The sequence below is a fragment of the Sturnira hondurensis genome, unplaced genomic scaffold (assembly GCF_014824575.4).
Source record: "Sturnira hondurensis isolate 20B ecotype Veracruz unplaced genomic scaffold, ASM1482457v3 Scaffold0018399, whole genome shotgun sequence".
Taxonomy (NCBI): domain Eukaryota; kingdom Metazoa; phylum Chordata; class Mammalia; order Chiroptera; family Phyllostomidae; genus Sturnira; species Sturnira hondurensis.
The window spans coordinates 1019245-1037122 of NW_028091030.1; the positions used below are offsets into that span (position 1 = coordinate 1019245).

Sequence of the window (17878 nt, forward strand, 5' to 3'; positions counted from 1 at the left end):
TCAAATATCACGGCCAACTGCGTCTCTGCGAAGGTGCCAAAACCATTCAGCAGGGAAAAGGCAGTCTTTCAGCAAACGGTCTGTGAAAACCGAATATCCACGTGCGGAAGAACGAAGCTGGACTCCCGTCTCAGCCTGTCTACCCCACATTAACTCAAAATGGATCAAAGACCTGAACTTTAGAGGTGGAACTATAAAGCTCTTAGAAGAAAATGGGAAATTCTTCAGGACAGTGGAGTCAGCAATGAATTCTTAGATATAACACTAGACACCCAGGAATCAAAAGAAAAATGAATAAGCTGGATTTCATCAAATGTAAAAACTTTTCTGCATCAAAAGGACACTACCTAGAGAGTTCAAAAATAACCCCCCAAAAGAGAGGAAATATTTGCAAATCATATATATCTGATGTGGGATTCATGTGGAGAAATTTATACAGGGCCCTACCACTCAGCAACAACCAAGCAAAACAGCCCAGTCCAAAAACAGGCAGAGACCTTGAACAGACTTTTCTTCAAAGAAGATACCCACGTGGCCAGACACAAAAAGATGAGCACGGTCGGCACAGTCCCGCCTCTACAAGACACCCAGGGTAGGACAGAGGTGTCCGGGGCTCCGGGGAGGGACATGGGGGTTATTGTTTAACGTGTTTGTTTGGATGATGAAAACATTCCGGAAATATCAATAGTTAGCAGTGACTGTTACATAATGTTATGAATGTAATTAACACCACCGAACCCAACACTTCAAATGCTTAAAACAGTTACTTTTATGTTATGTATATTTTAACCACAATAAGAAATTAGTCCTGATGAAAGATTTTGAATGTATTTTAAAAGGCCACACTGAGCAGCACACAGGACTCAGCTTGGGATTTTGGCCTCGGGCAGCTTCCCCGAAGTCTGGACCCCTCGGCAGGAAGTGAGCAGCCCTCTCGGCTTCGCCCCGCCTGGCCCGCGTCCGTCATGCCCCTGCACACCACACATCTGCTGCTTCCCAGACACTCCATGCATCTCCCTGACCCAAAGCCTGCTCATGCGGTTTCTGAGTCTGGAATGCCGTTTCCAGCTGGTGAGCTCCTACTCAGCCTCCACCGTCCACTTCGAATGCTCATGCCCGGGAAGCCCCAGCCCACTTGCCCTCTCCCAGGGGAGTCCCACGGCAGCACATTCAGCTCACTCACGGCCAGATGCTCCGTGCCTGTCAGACACAGGGACACGGCCCTGCGGGGTTTGCTGGACGGAAGGAGGAGAAGCCTTTGGCAAGGCACTTCGCACAGCTTTGTTTATGCCCAACTCATCTCTGAAGAGGGAGAATGGAGTCCTCCTCCCTGTCCACACCACCTGCCCGCAGTGCCTGGCTCACCGTAACCATGGCCACCCCCCACTGCCCCCACCAGTGCTGCCTGCATCTCAGCCTCAGGTCTGAAAGCCTCAGGTCTAAAAGCCTCCCGTGCGTCTCCCTGTCCAGGCTGTTGGCTGGGGGCCGCATCCTGGCCAGAGTGCTGCATCCCTGTGGGCAGAGTCTCAGAACCCCAAGGGTGGGCTGAGTGGATGGGGGTACCCAGGGAGGAACTTCAGCAGCTCTCAGGTGACCCAACAGGGGCCCAGAAGGGGGCAGGCAAGGGTGGGGCTGCAGGCAGACCTAGAATCCACTGCAGAGAATGGGGCAGGCCTGAGGAGAGAGGCCAGGGAGGGAGGAGATGGTCCGTTTGACAGGAGCCAGCCCTGGGGGTTCAGCAGCTGGACCTTGGCCTATTGTCTCTGAGGTGACAGTGAAGGGGGGGCAGTGGGGACAAGGGGTGCCCCTCCCACTGTCAGAGTCTGAGAGGACCTCCCTGCTGCCGAAACCCCACGTGGTCCTTGCAGGAAATAAATGACTTTCCACCAGAGTACGAGAGAACAGGAAGTCAGTGTCCCACCCCAGGCCTCGATTCACAGGAAGGAGAAAGGAAGAGAGGAAAGAAAAATTCTTAGAATTCCTAGCATATTCACACCCCACACCACACAAGCAATCGGTCACTCATCAACAACATTTACTGAGTACCTACTATGCACACCAAGCCTGGCTCCAGGCTCTGGGGAACCAGTTTGAAATGAAACAGGCAAAAGCCCCCTCTGGTCTGTCACACTCTCTAGGAGGGAGGGGTCCCCACTGCTTTGTCCCTCAGGAGTTCCTAGCTTCGCCCGCCCTGACCAGAGGTCCTGGCATGTTCCCTGACAGCAGTTAAGAGGCACCTCTGCCACGCCTGGTGTCCCGGTTCTCACCACAGTCCAGCAGGGCACTTGAACGGGTGAGGAAGCGGTGCCCAGGTGAGGGAGTCAGGTCTAAAACTCTGACCTACAAAGGCACCAAGCCCACCCTACACTGCCCCGCCCTCCATCCCCAGATGTGAAGATGGGACCAACTCTTTGGGGGCTACGTGTATGAAACCCAACCTTTCAATCCCATATCCTCTTAGATGGGACCAGGGTGACCTCAAGGCTAATTAGGATCATCCTTTAAAAATACGCCTTTTAGGTTCTCGGAGCCCTTGTCCATCCAGAACTCGCCTTCTCCGTTCTTGGCAGTCCCAGCCAGGGCAGTGGCTCCTTCTCCAGGAGTCTGTTTTCATGGGGATGATATAGTACCTGTCTCGTGGGTCTGTGATTGGGATCCAGTGAAATCACACACAACGCGCTGCCCGTGCCCTGGCAGGAGTGCTTGTGATGCGGGCTCTCCCACAGTGTCATCGGCACAAAGGTGTCGCCCTGCCAGCTCTAACCCCCTTCTGCCCCTCATCGGCCTCACTGCATTATCGTCCCTGTCCTACAGCTGGGAAAACTGGGCCACGGAGCCAGACAAGTCACTGGACTCTTCCCCTTTGGCAGGTAGGACCAACCACCTGCCTCCGGAGAAGATCCAGAAGGTCTGTGGCAACCCCCAACTTCCCTCAACTTCTCTGAGACCTCCCCTTACTGGGCCAAGTTACACCCACCTGGGCTGGAGGGCTTCTGAGGCGCTACAATCCCAGTGGGCAGCCCTTCCTGCCATCGCACACCGCCCGGGGCGCGCCAAGCTTCCCGACTCCAGCATCGCCTGACGCTTTGGAATCGCCCAGTGACTAGCCTGTGTCCCCTGCTGGGCCTGCAGGCAGGGGCTGTGTCCAGCGCTTCTCGGAACCCCCACAAGGCCTGCAGAGTGCAGTGAGCAGTGAGGAAGTGCAACCAGGCGCTTCAGTGCCCTCTTCTGTGAAACAGGACATCCGGGCCCCCAGACGTCCAGTGTCTCTTCTGACACTGGGTGGGACACCCATCCTGACACCATGACCCATTCCAGGGCTCCAGGACACCACTGAGGCCTCCGGGCCTGGCATGTGGTTGGCTGAGAAAGGAAGAGGCCAGTCATGTGGCCTCAGCGGACCTTCTCAGGTGCGGACCCTCGTGGTTTCCACCACTGATGAGAGAAAGCCTGGCCCCAGGAGCCTGGCAGAGAGCAGGGGGCTCAGCCCTGCCTGGTCACGCCCAGGGTGAGGGGCTGCAATCCCATGGGGATTCCACAGGCGCTCTCCTCCTGCCATTGCAATGCATGGCAATTTATGGGGAATTTCCTTGTTTCTGAAGAGGGGGACTGCGAGCCTCTAGCTTCGTTGGTGCCCAGGAGGGGTTACGATGGAGGCAGGGTGGGTAGCCTGAGCAGATATTTCCCAAGTCCTTGCTCCTCCTCCCCCCTTAGCACTGGAATGAGGAGAACCCAGCAGTGGTTCCCCTCCTGCCCGTTAATCTGTCTTCAGGATTCCGTTTGTCTTTGGGGCTCAGTTTGCTCATCAGCTAAATGGGATCTGCAGCCTGCATAAGGATGGTGCGGGTGACGGTTCCTCTCCACAGTGAGCCACACAGGACAGGGGGAAACTCGAGAGCTGAAGGTTGAGGGGAGGGCGTGCTGCAGCTTAGGTGGGCTGGTGGACACTCGGAAGACCCCAGGAAGATGCTGGGGACTGGGGGCCACCCCCACAGGCCACAGAGAGAGTTTTCCTGCCACTTAGTGAGTCAGCCTCCTGGAGGAGCCCCAGCCAGTGGCAGCGAAGGCCACAGGCAGTGACGCACGAATGCTTAGTCACTATTTCCCTGGCACTGTACACAGGTGCTCGCCCTGGTGCACATGTGGCTCATGGACACGGGGTCACAGACACAAGCGCTGGGGGTCGCACTTTTCTGTCACACAGGTGTGCACACAGACTAGTACACATGCCCCCTGAAGCACACTGGGACGGCAGAACACAGATCTGAGGAGTGTGAACACCTGCCCGTGTTCATGCTGCTCACAGACCCCAGGCCCCGCTGACGACAAAGGTACAAGGATATGCTCACAGGTGGCCCTGACCGTTCGAGCCGCACTTGGAATGCAACACCAGTTCTTCATTCACCCTTCCAGCCAGTGAACGTTTATTATGCTCAGATGTCAACTCTTGGATATAAATTGTAGGGTAGCAGGCAGGTGCCTGGTCTCCTCTCCTAGGATGCGGTCGGGTACTTTGGTGCTCAGTAAATGCAGAGTTAGGGAAGATGAGCGCAGGCGAAGACAGACATGAGCGCCCTGGAGGGGCCAGGAACTCCAGAGCCTGGGTTTGAGCCCGGTCACCTGTGAGCATGAAGATACTTGTATCTCCTTCCTCTCCACATTTAGGCCCCACCCTGCAGAACCTGCACTCAACCAAGGCCTTCGAAAACTGCCGGCCCATTCTGTCTGGGAGCTGCTGCCCCATTCATGCCCGTGCCTTCCAGCAGAGCACGCCCCAGGAGCCCTCAGGACCCATTTCCGCAACCAGGGAAGCCATTTCTGTCCACTCTATCTGCTCTCCCGGACAAAAACATCTGTAAGGGTGGGGAGGGCAGGGAAATGCGGTGAAGGCAGGTCCAAACTGGTACCCGCACAAAAATCCCTGGAGGGTCTTTGGAAATTGTCCAAACCCCAACATTTCACAGAGCTACAATTCAGATCCAGGAGGGGAAAGGGAAGGGATTTTTCCCAAGGCCACACGAAGGGTAGAAAAGGCGCCACCGGAGGCCTGCTCGCCATCTATACCGGGACTGCGCGCCCCGCCCAGCACTGTGCCACCCGGACCCTAGCGTCTCGGACCAAACCTCCCACTTTCTCAATCTCCCCCATCACCGCCCACGAGCAAGCGGAGAACCAGCTGCTTCGGCCCACAGATCCTGTCCCCAGCAGGGCACAGCGAGGGGCTTGGGGCAGACGCCTGTGATCGGCGGCCCCCTGTTTGGAAGGAGTCGAAGTAGCTGCTCCCCCACAGGGCCCAGCAGCCCCGACCTTGGGGTCCCACACACAAGCGGTGCAGCGGCGGGAAAGACAGGTACTTACAAGGTTGTGATGCCTCTTTCCCCCCCAACCCTCACCCCATGTCAGCATCTCCCAGTCACTCTCCTCTCCTAAAAGGTGTTCCAGTTGCCTTGAAGCACCATGGAGACCACCCCCTCCCCCAGCTGCCTCTGGAACCAGAATTCAACCCGACTGCTGCCCAGAATCGCCACCCGCTCCCCAGTCTTTCGCTCCTCGGGGCCTCCCCTTTGCCGGTCTCTTCTCTCTGCCAAGCTGCAGTGTCCTTTTCACCCCTCCCTCCCCTCCCTGGTGCCGGCCGTTTGGGGTGGGACATGGGAGAGAAGTGGGGTCTTGGCTGAGGAGACAGAATCCACTGGGGATAGGGGGTGGGTGGGTAGGTCTGGTGTCTGGTGTGTGTGGTGGGTGGGGACACCACCCTGGACGCGCCAGAGGTTTCTGTTGTCCCACCGAGTCAGCCTTTCTGGTGAGGCCAGCCCCTAGGCAGCGCGTATGTGCTGCTACCAGACCACCCTGCACCTCTGTGCTGGGTGAGGAAGGAGCATCTGGCAGGGATGTGGGGGTGTCTGTCGCTCATTTGCACACCTGTAGGCCAGAGAAGAAGGCACAGGGCTGTACCACTGGAGGGCAGTTCCCCCGGGGGGAATCAATAGTTCTGATCTCCAAGGCACCAGCCTGCAGCTAGGAGGGCTTGCCGGAGGGAGAGAGGTGCCTCTTCTTTCCAAAAAAGGACCTGGTTTGCAAGAAGGACCCCTTCCAGTGTCCAGTGCAAACCAGAAAATAGAGTGTGGTGGCCGAGGCCCCTTAACAAGCCGGACAGGTAGCTTTTGTTCTGAATACATTTGCTGGGCGATGTCACCGAAGACGTAGCGAGGGGGCCTCACTGTTTTGGTTCCTTAATCTGATGGCTCCCCTGTCACTTTAGCGATTCTTGGGGAACCCTAAGGCTTTGGGAGCATGTGGCCAGGTGGCGCCTGGAAGGTGGGTCCAGACAATTGAATGGGCTCTCACTGTCCCCAAACGGTGCCTGGGAAGGCTCTTGCGGGTCGTGGGAGCTGCGGACATGGAAGCTACTACAGCAGAGAATTCTCCCTCCCCACCAAGCATTCTCTCGCTTGGTGCCCCCACCCGCAAACTCCCCTTTTCTTGCAGGGAAAGGGTATCACTGAAGCGCAGCGCCCCATTCCCCAGCTTATGCCTGCAGGGCTCCAGGCAGTGCGCCCCTTCTTTCCCTGCTGGCTGCTTCAGGAACTCTGGGCCGGGGTCAGCGGAGAAGCCTGAACCCCAGGCTACCATGCCGGTTCCAACTTCCCCACACCCCTAGAGCTGCAAAGACCGCTGCATTTCTATTTCATATTTCAATTTGCCACTCAGACAAAGCCGGGCCAGAGCTGCAGGAAGAGAGAAACGGGCTACAGCCACAGTAAAGGTACCTCCCGGAAAAGGCGCCCGGCCTCCCTCTAAAACGAAAGTCTTCAGGGACCTCAGCGAAATTGCACGAACGGCATTTTAACGTGTTTTCCCACCACGGCTCCGTTGCGCCGCGCCAGGGCTCGGGGCTCCGACGACTCCGGGACAGCCCCACAGCCCCGGAGAGGCTTTCCCCCCTGCAGCCGGGGGTGACCTCGCTTTCCGAGTTGGAACCAGGCAAATGCCGGGACGAACTAGGTCACCCTCCTCAGGAAAACACCGCCGTCTGGCACACGGCAGGGCCCCAGCAAGCCGAGGTCTCTTCTGCAGTTTTCTTAGAACAACTTACAAAAAATCCCCCGGCCCGGCAAAGTGTTCCTGCGCTTTTACAGAACGGTGTTTCGGTCGGGACGGTGGTCACCCCAACAACTCTCCCGAGGGCCCGCTCCGTTCTGTGGCTTCGCCGGGTATAAATCGCTTACAAGAAAGGAAACTTTGCTCAAATCGATTGATTCAAAATAATGCCAGCCCTTTAATCCATGGCTTGTTTTTGTTCTATTTAAGAATGTGTCTGTTCAGGCCGAATTGCTGGCAGCTGCAGAAATTAACAAAGTGAAAAATGAAAGGCATCCTCCTTCCCATCCCTCTCCTCCAAAGTCGAGGGGGTTCTGCCACGGTACATCCCCTAGGCTCGAGGTCTCCCCTTGACCTCCCACCGTCACCCCAGGCTCTTAAAGCTTCTGCCTACACCTAGGTTTCGAAATGATTTTTTTGGGGGGGGTCCAATTCAAAAGCCCAGGCTTGTTATTCGATTAAATTTGAATACGACCAGACTCGTGGCAGAGTTCACACATTCTGTGGCATGTGATTGTGTGGGTGAGTGGGAATAAATATTGCTAGCTTTCAAACACTGCGTCTAAAATCCGGACCAGCCCCTCAGCGGCGCCCCAAGGGTCTCCCCGGCCTCCGGGCTGAGGCCGCTGCCTTCCGCCGGAGCGCGTGGGGAGGTAGCAATCCGCTACCAACGAAAACCTGCATGCACCGAATCGAAAGCGAAAGAGAGAGGAAGCAGGGATTCCTTCGCCCCGCAAAGCATCTCGGAGCGCAGGAGGCTTGGTGCGCAGTGCGGCTCGGGCGTCGGCCGAGGGTGTCGCGGAGAGTTACCTTAGCCCCCAGCCCGGAGGCGAGGAGGCTCTTCTTGCCGCGGAGAAATGTCGGATCCCGAACTCGGTGTGTCTCTTTGAGGCCCACACGGTCAAAAATGGGCCGAGGACGGGCAGGGACTTCGGGAGGCTAAAGTGCGGGCGGGAACCTGGCGCGGTCGGATCGTGGCAGGCGAGACCCGGTTGGGGCTCTTTCGTGAAAACGCGAAGGTGTCCGTGCTGGAGGGGACTGCCCGTCATCTCGCTAGTTTTGCTTGTTGCTCTGATTAGTACTGTTAGGGAAAACGGAGGCCCGGTGAAGAGCGGAGATGACAGAAGCCTGGGAGGATTTCTCACCTCCACTTTTGGCAACACGCAGAAATCCGGCTGGCGGCGGCGATAGAGGCGGCTTCCATGCTGTACGCTCCCGCGTCGCGGCCCTGGCGCACCCCCCGCCCAGGCCCGCACCTCGCTGGCAGAGGGTCCCCTCGAAAGCGGGGAGTGGCTCCTGGGGCTGAGGTCCGGGAGGAAACTTTGGAGCCTCGCCTTCCGCTCCGTGTAGTCACAATCGAGGAACTAACTGGCTTCTGCCCTGGACCAACAGAGCTGGGAAGGAGGTTGCACAGTCCAAGCTGCCTGGGGTCAGGATCCAGGTCTGCTAAGGCCAGGCTCAGCCCAGCCAGGGCTCTCTCTGTCTGCCCCCATGTTCTCCCAAGCTCCTGGGAATGTCTCCACGCTTTTCCCTTGAACCTCCTTCTCCTCTCTTGAACACACTCTGACAAGTGTGGGAAAGAACAGCTGTCAACACCTGCCTCAGTTTCCCTCCTTGCTGGCAGTCTAGAGGCCCTCCTCCCAGCTGCCTCTGTAAAGGGTAGAGCCTCACCTCCTGGTATCTCCGGTTCCTCCTATTGTACCTAACGTGCCTAACCTCTTTTGTACAAGGACCAGAAATCTCTCCCAAGGCAGGGAAACAGCTGCTGAGAGAAGAAGAATAAACAGAGCTGTTTGTTGTTTGTGGCTCTGCCCCGAGCACTGCCTCCATCTCAGGGCGGCCACGGAGTGGGGTCCTGTCAGTGATTCCAGGCTGCCTTTTGTCCCAGTCTGCAGCTTATGGCCTTGCCTACAGCCAGGGCAGGCGCCTGTCCTGCCCTCAGAACTGGGTGCTGAGGTTCCAGCAGCACGGAGGCCGCCCTGATGATGGAAATGAGGGAGAGGGTAGGCCAGACTCCTGTTCTCTCCGAGGGGGGACATTTACCACCCAATGAGGCCTTACCTCCCCAGGATGCTGATGAGCACTGGGGTGTAGAGGAGGTAGATACTTGCTCTCAGGTCACACCATGGGGAGCCCCAGTGGCAAGGCAAGCAATGAGAGGGCCACATTGGCATGGGAGGGCCCAGGAGAGCTCAGAGAGGGGGCTCAGCGGGGGCCAGCTCTTTCCCTCTAGATGTCAAGGCATCTTCCAAACAAGAAGTTCTCTCCTTGCCTGAAGTCTCATTCTCCTCAGAAGTCTCGCTGGTGAATTTCTTTAAAACACGAAAATCCAGTGCAGTGGAAGAGAAAGCAGGGACTCCCCTGGCCTTGCAAACCTCCATGGGTCCCCCAGCATGAGACTTGCTGTCACTTAGCAGTCCCAACTGCCGTGGGTGAGAAGGCCCTGGGTGAGGCCGGGAGGCCACCAGGGCATGTGGACAGGGCTGGGGGGCCAGACCTCTTGCCTGTGGATGGGGTGGAAGTGTCTGTGATGGAGTGCCTGACCTCCTTCCAGCAGGAAGGTGGAGGAAGTGGGGAAAGGCAACCAAATCTCCCCAAATCTGCTCAGTCCTGCCCCTAAGGTCTGGGAGTGTGTGACTATATGCAAGGCCACTGAGTGAGTGTCCTTGATGTGTGACCACGCTGGCTCCTGAGGAAGAGATTCTGTGTGTGTGTGTGTGTGTGTGTGTAGAGTGCAAGTGTAGACAGGCGCAGGATTGTGTGAATGCTCCTGCGTGTCAACAACCACCTAATGAACTAATTCTGAGCCCGAGGGAGGGAGAGCCAGTGTGAGTGACAGAAAGTGCTTGTCCTGGGCTGTTTTCCTAAGGTTATTCCAGCTGCTGAGGCCTCCACCATGTCCCACGTCGGTCCCCAGGCCTAGTGTCTCTCCAAATGGCCTGGATCACCTCAGCCAAATCCACTGCCCGGTCCGCCCCAGTTCATCTCCAGGGGCTGCCTGAAAGGCCTCAGGGGAAGACTGTGCACCTAGGGCTCCTAGTCCGGGGAAGAATTTCCCTCCCTTCCCCGTTTCCCTGCGACCTGCTGGAGCTCACCAACCCCAATTCTGAGAGTGAGGGCCTCAACTCCCCAGCCGCTCTGGCCCCAGGCAGCCCCGGAGGGGCTCCCTCCTGCACTTCGGGCCCTGAGCTCTGGGGGCCCCGGCCTGCGTTCAAGGGGGCCTGGAGGTCATTTAGGCCTGGGTTCTCTGTGAGGCCAAATCAGAATGAAGAAACTTCCCTCTTCTCCCGGCACCGAGTCCCCTCAAGATCTTCGGCTTCCTGCCTCCCTGCAGGGTCGGCCGTAAACCATTGTTCCCAGGCCAGCCAGCCTCCCCGGGCCGTTCGGGAAAGAAACGCTCAGACACTCTGGCCGGCACGCCTCCCCGCGGCGAGCGGCACTTCGGGGCCACCGGGCTCCGGTCTTCGGTGGCCCCAGGCATCTCGGGACTGCATCCGTGTGACACCCTCGTTCCACTGCATCCCGTGCACGCTCCGACGACTGCGCTCGTAGCCGGGCTCCGCACCTGCGACGCTCCCACCTGTGGCGCAGCGGGAGGCGCCTCCACGCCGGGGAGTAAGGCCTCCGCAGCCTGGAGCCCCGCGCCGCAATTGTTTCCTGCCGCACGGCCAGCGCGGGTGCGAGAATTCCGCTTCCACGCCGGCCCCGCGGGCAGCGCAAAAAGAGCGGTCGAGGAAAGGGCAAAGAAGGGGCGGAAGAAACTCCGGGTTTAATAATTCAAACACTCCTTGGCTGTGGCGAGGGTGGGTGCAAAGGGACAAGACAGATCTCTCCGCACCTTCGGAGCGGCGGATCCCCATTTCCCGACCGGGAGGAGCCTACTGCTCGGCCCGCACGCACCTCCTCAGCCCAACTCCTGCCTCCCCAAAGCCTAATGGGTTTCGAGGGAGTCGAAGGCACGGGCCCTGGGGTCCCCAGTCCCGCGGGACCCGCACGCGCACTCACCGTAGCAGGGGACCTGCAAAGCCGCGTTGTGGCCGCCGCTGCCTTCTTGCAGTTTGAGGCTGCCGTCCGGGGGCGTCTTGCAGGCGGCTCGCTGCATGTAGAGATGCGGCTGCTGCGCCGGCGGCTGGGGCTGCGGCTGTGACGGCGGCTGTGGCGGCTGCGGGGCGGGTGGCTGGGGCTGGAACTTGTTAAAGGAGCCCCGAGCCCCGGCGCTACTCTCCAGGGGTGCCGCCAGGTCCTGTTGCCCCGCGCTGTAGCGAGCCCGGCTCTTGGCGTCCCCGAATCCCTGCCCTTTGGCGGCGGCGGCGGACAGGAAAGTAGTGCTGAATTTATCGCCGCCAGGATATGCCCTAAAAGGTGACGAACCCTCCCGACTCTGCGACACCGGGCTGTAGTAGGCGTCCATGGTAGCGGCCGGCGACTCGCTGTAAGAGACGCAAGTCTCAGCATTCATGCCTGACTCGCGCGGGCGACGGGCGGGGGCGCAAGCTAGAGAGCGAGGACGCCACCGCGCGCCCTGGCCCGGAGTTTGGAGACCCGAGGAGGCGGTGGCTGTGCGCTCCGTGCCGGCCTGCTCGCTCCTCTCCCTCCTCCTCCCTCCACGGCGCGCTCTCTCACTCTCTCTCTCTCTTTCTCATTCTCTCTCCTCTCCCTCCTCCTCCCTCCACGGCGCGCTCTCTCACTCTCTCTCTCTCTTTCTCATTCTCTCTCCCTTCCTCCCTCCCTCCCTCCCTCTCCCTCCTCCCTCCCTCTCTCACTTTTTCTTTCCTCCCCTCCTCCCTCACCACAGCTGGCCCAGGGGAAGAACGGAGGGCTGTAAAAAGATTCAGATGTTTCGGAAAGTTGACCAGATCTCCCAAACCCTCTTAAGATTTTGAAGGGGTCGGTGGATAGAGAGTGATCCGCACCCCCACCCCGCCCAGAATCTCTCCTTCCTTCTCCCTACTCTGCCTGCACTGCCCCAGCCCTTTCCTTCCCGTCTCTTGGTGGAATACTGGGGATTCCACCCCGAGGCGCCCGAAGGGTTTTCCGATTCTAGGCGGAGCCGGGAAGGTGTCAGGACCCTTAGGGTTCCCAAGGCTAGGCTGAAAATTATCTGGTCCCAGATTTGGCCTAGGGGAGGGGGCATGCAAAACTTTAGTGGTGGATTTTTTTTTTTTTAACCTAACAGGTTTTGACATTCGGAGTCAGATGGGCCGCTAGCCTCCGGGTGCGGGAGAGTCTTGTGCACACTTCCGCGCGGATTTGGCCGCGCAGCTGCGGACCTCCGCACTGGGGCCTTTTCCTCTGTGTTTCCAACCCCTTTTCCCCATTCTCGGTTCTTCCGTGAGATGCACACACACGCCACAGCCGCCCTGTGCACGGCCACTTTCACGTGGGTTCACTATTTCCCTTCCCTGTGAGGGTTCTGGGTAAGGGCGCGGAGGGGCCTGCAGCTCGCTCTCTCAGCCGCGGGAGAAACCCTCGGCTGGGCCAGGCTTCAGAAGCTTAAGAGCACCGCTTCCTCCCCTCCTCTGCCCTCCTGGCCCCGGACAGAGCCCCGCACACCTCAGTCCGCGCCCAGCCCAGGGGATTTTCTGGCTGGCTGGTTGAGCGTGTGGAGTTGGGAGACCGGCTGGCAGCGCCTGTCGCCTCGCTGTCACCTGCTCACAGCTGGAGGGGGGGGGGGGCAGTGTGCGATCTCTGATGCGGTGGATTGTGATCTCCCTTTCCAAGGCGCACCTCCCTAGGACCCGCCGCAGGGGGTGGCGCGGAGAACCATCCCTAACACGGAGCCCCTTCCACAGTCAGTCATCAACTGTGCCTCACAGCAACCCTGAGTGGTGGAGATTGGGGTCCCCAACTTTCCCATGAGCAAACCGAAGCTCAGAGAGGTGTGGACACCGGAACGAAGTCACACAGCCCGGAAGTAGCAGTGCTGTTTTGGGAACGCATGCTGAATCTAGTCCCTTCACCGGCCTGGGAGGACGTTTTCACCGTGGAAAACGCAAAACAAAACTAAACTAAAAAACACGGAGAAAACGAATCTCTGGCTGTGGAATGACTGGGTCTGAAGGAGACCAGTTGCAGAAGCTCTTGATAAACTGCAGGAAAAATCCGTATGTGGAGGACATACCCACCTCAAGGGAGGTTGGGAGTGGGGTGAGAGGTGAAGGGGCAAAGTAAAACGACAGCCTGAGCACCCTGAACCCAGGAATGCAGGTCGCGAGTCAATCTGTACATAAGGTCTCTCAAAGAAAAAATACCTGGGGGTAGGACTCCTACCCCCCACCACACACCAGCTGCTCCTCACCCCAACATGAATCCCAACTCCCCAGGTGTCTCGAATCTTTGCTTCTTGCTCTGCCTCCGACTGTGACTTTGAGATGAGATCCCACATCTGGTTTCCATCCCAGGGTACCTTGAAGTGCTCGTTAATAAAGATATTCCTCAAACCATGGCCGGGGGTGCGCAGGCCCGAAACCACTGCCACCGCGGGCCCTGTGCCTTTCTGGCCTGCACGCCTGAGCCACGTGAGAACATGGTATTTACTGAGCATCTATTGTGTGAAAGCCACCCACAGGTCATCCTCCCAGCCACCTCGGACCAGCTGGAGCTGCTTGGCTGGTCGTGCCCATTTTTCAGATGGGTAGACTGACACTAAAAAAAAAAAACAATTAATTTTCCAAGCTCAGAGAGCAAAAAGTGGGTGAGCTGAGCCTGCCGGCACCCCAAGGGCTCCTGTTCAGCCCGTCTCTTTCTGTTCCCTGATCCTGCCAAGTTCTGGATCCCCCAGTCTCACCACTGCGCTTTTGTCTCACTGAGGATTTGGGGGTTCAGCCTGGCGTCTCTTCCCCAGAAAGCATTCCCATCCGTCCCAGTTTGCTTTGGCGCCTCCGCCTGCAGCATCTCCGTCCTGGACTTTGTGGTTGTCTGGTTGCTAGGGTGGGTGTTCATCTTGATCTTGCTAGTTGGATGTTCCCCCAGGGCAGTCTCTGCCGTGCCTGGCGCCCCACAAATATTTGTGGAATAAAATACTAAAACCAGGGCTCTCAGAGCCTGAGTCCCTTCCACTGCCCAGCCAGGCACCAACTCCTAAAGTCTTTGGTTTCCTCTAGTCAAGGAAAACGAGTTGCTCTCCCTCTTCTTCTTCATGAACGAAGCAACAAAACCAAGAATGTGCACAGGAACAGCGAGTTCTCTCCGAGCAGAGGCCAGGCCTGTCCTGTTCGCCGGAGGGCTTGCCCCATCATAGGCACTCATAAAACGTGCATTGAATGAAAGAATGAAATGTGCGTTGAAAACGCCCTGCAGTCCAGGGGCCGAGAGGTGCATTTTTGCCAAGGGATTCGAAGGGAGTTGGTGACTGGGTCTGCGGGCCCAGAGGCTGCCTGCAAGTACCCAGAGGGTGGCAGAAACACCCCCGCTCCTCCCACCCCGACTTTCAGACCTAAATGAAGGGGAAGACTATGAGAACTGAAACACGTGGGGTAGGGAGGGGGTGGGGCAGGGGAGGGGGCAGGGGAGGACCTCGAGACAGGTATAATTGCGTTTAGGCAGTATTCTTGGTAACCTCAGCACGGCACGCACTCAACGCAAAAAAATTGCCTTGTGCCAGGAAGTTTTTTTGGACGCTGCCTCTGACCACCTAGACACCCGGCGCTTTTTATTACCTGCTTAATTACTGCCTCCTTATCCAATCTGTCCCCAGCCAAACCAGGAGCTTTCAGACCAAGGGCTCCGAGGTGCGGCACTAGGTGTCCTCAGGCGCGTGCTGAGGGCCTGTGCCCTTGGAACCTGCGGGAGAGCCTCTGCTTTTCCGTGTTGCACCTTAGAGCTGGACTCAGAAAGGGCAAGCGTGTGCCTGCGAGTGAGGCCGTGCCTGTGGGTTTCCCTGCAGCCCCGTGAGAACATCCTGGGCTGATCCTTTGCCTTATGAAAAACCGCCAACCCTCTCTCCCGAGTCCTTTCACACACACCTTTCTGAGGAGAAGGCTGATAAGTGTAGCTGTTTACTTCTGTGTGCCTTGCATCCTTGGTTCATCCGTCCGCGGGCCCACCCACCCTTGCATCCAGAGCTGAGTGCGTAGCCACCCCCATGCCGTTCCTCCGCAGGAGGACAGGGCGCCCTCGCAGCCATCTGGTGGCTTCAGCCTCTGCAAGCTATTTCCCCTGAAGCTAAGCCTCCCCTTTGGTTCACTGTTCGTCTCTCGGCGTCTCCTGCTGCCCTGGACACGCCTGGCCCTTCCTCGCACCTCAGATCACTCCCCTGGGAACCAGGAACGGTGGGGGAGCAGAGCGCTCTGCTTCAAGTCCTGCAACCCCAGCAGGTCTGCTCTGGATGCCCCCTTCTCCCTCCCTCTTGAACCTCCCGCTCGGCCCTCCTGGAAAGCAGTTTCCCCCTCCCGTGGGCTCCAGAAGCTCGGCACACAGCTGGGGGAGGGAAAGTGGTGAAGCAGAGCCTTTCTCAGCCTGGCCAGGTAGCCCAGTTGGGTAGGGTTTCCTCCCAAAACACCAAGGTTACTGGTTCCATCCATTCGATCCAAAGGTCACGGCACATTCAAGAATCAACCAATGAGTGCATGAATAAGAGGAACGACAAATTGATCTTTCTCTCTCAAGTCAATAAATAAAAATTAAAAGAGGCGTCTTTGTCAAGGCCAAGTGCCCATGTCACCTCCTCTGAGAAGCCCTTCTTTACTACCCCAGCTACTGCTCTGCTCTGTCACCTCTGCCAGCTTATTTCCTCCGCAGCATCTATCCTGACCCGACATCACCTCCCACGTCGGTTGGTCTATTTGGTGTAGCACCTGTCTTCCTACTAGCGTGGGAGTCTGCGCCTGCTGTCTCTCAGCAAGGAGTCCAGTGCTGGGCACACAGCACTGCTCAGTAAATATCTGTTGAGTAAATAACTGACAAGTGAGTGAGTGAATGGACGAATGAGTCAGATGAGCAGAGCATTGCCCCAGGTCTGGAGACCAGGGTAACTGCTCAGTTCCTGTGGTTTATGGCTGGAACTCTTGAGGTCAGGGACATAAGGTGGGGGGGACGGGGGTGGGGGGGAGGCACAGCAGATACTCCTTCCTTTCAAAGGAAACGACGGATGGGGTGGGGCTACCCTCTTCCCTCTGAGCTCCCTCTGCCTCTGCCTCCACTCCCTTCTCCCTACCCCCTTGAACAAGCAGTGGGGCTGGGGAAGAGGGTAGGGAGTGGAGGTCCAGCTCCACCCAGTTACCTGCTTAGTCCCTGTGACCTGCGTATGTCTGTGACCTTGCCTGACTGCCCCAGACTCAATTTCCAGGGTGAGTGCAATGGGACCGCGCCCGCCTCAACGAGTGTGTGCACACTCTGGCTCTGTAAGTTCCGGGCTACAAGAAAGACTGCCCAGAGGTTTGGGGACGCTGAAAGGACACCTCGGACAGCACTGCAGGAGACAACTCCTGCAGAGAAGGCAGGAGTCCCGAACCTGCCTGCCCTGCAGACCCTGGCACACAAACCTCACACTCTGGACATAACAATACTCGCTGTTACGTGTCAGACAACTGTTACAAGTTAGCCTTTGCCCACGGAGATCTTGGCAGTCCTCGCAAAAGCTCTATGGTGGTTACATTACCCTAATTTTGCAAGGATTTTTAAAAAATCTGCCCGCCGAGAAGTGAAGCAATTGCTTACCGACACGCAGCAAAGCAGGGGACTTGGGATTCCAACACAAGTGAGCTGACATCAGCAGCCACGCTGCTAACCACTGGGCTTCGCAGGGGTCTCTGCAACCAAGGGCGGTTCTCAGCGATCTCTGGGGATCAGTGGGTTGAAAGGTTCCGGATCCCTCTCGGCCTGCAGGGCGCACAGAGAACCTCCAATTTCTCTAGTGCCGTAGGCGCGGGCGCCAGAGCGGCGAGTCGGATCGGCCTCCCTGAGTGATCACCAGTCCGGCCACACGCTCGGAGCCCCCGTGCCCTCCTCCTGGTAGGGGACGAACCTACGAGGCGGAGCGCGAGGCCGGGAGTCGGCGTCAGCTCCCGCCACGGGGTCTAGGCTTCCAGACGTGGCTGCAATCCCCCCGGGATGCGAACACCGTGGCACCTTCCCGCGCTCGGCTCCAGTGCCCGCGCTGCGCCGGCCCCGCGCCTCCCGTGTGGGGGGCAGGAAGGGAGATACTGTCCCACAACATTTCTCCAGTGGCTATCCGGCCGCAGAGAGTGCCACGGGAGACCCCGCAGGTAGGCGCCAAAGTGCGCCAGGCTGCCCCGAGGAAGGACTCCTTTGAGGGCCGTTAATAAAGCGCTTTGAGCCCCGCGGCAGGACCTCGCTGCAGGAGACTTGGAACTAGGTCCGGACTGGCCTAGTTGGGGCCGGGAAGCGCGGTGTCACCTGCCCCTTCTCCTTGCCCACCACCCGCACCCGACACCTGGACCTCTACCCCCAGTTTAGTCGCTCAGCCTTTCACCGAGCCTCGGTCTTCCGTCGGCCCCTGGCTGGAGCAGGCCTCGCAGGGTACCCACCTCCCTGCCTCGCATGCTAAGTGCAAGGAGGCCAGGCAGCGAGGCAGCCAAAAGGCAGTCTGCGTTCAGGGAGGTGTCTTCGATCACCTGGCAATGGCGCAAATCTCGACGTGCCGGGTAATCAGTGTGCCTGGAGAGCACTCACACAGCTGGGTTAATGATGTACAAAGCGGGAGGGATGGAGGTTTTGTAAAAATGCCCAGCCTCGCCGCGCGCACCCGTGGGAACGCACCCCTGTAGGAACGCACTTCTTTGGCCTCCCTCCTCCTCCCCGCCCTGCGCTTCAGGGAGCT

The 17878-nt window shown here is 58.2% G+C and overlaps 1 protein-coding gene across 1 annotated transcript in view; it reads right to left on the minus strand.

The window, feature by feature from the left end:
• Positions 1-11679, minus strand: part of ALX4 (ALX homeobox 4) — a 37915-nt gene extending 26236 nt beyond the window's left edge. Inside the window, exon 1 of the mRNA XM_037069077.1 lies at positions 11104-11679. Within this exon, the coding sequence (XP_036924972.1) occupies positions 11104-11557 (454 nt within the window). The 5' untranslated portion in view covers positions 11558-11679. The remainder of the gene's footprint in view (positions 1-11103) is intronic.
• Between the last annotated feature and the right edge of the window lie 6199 nt (positions 11680-17878).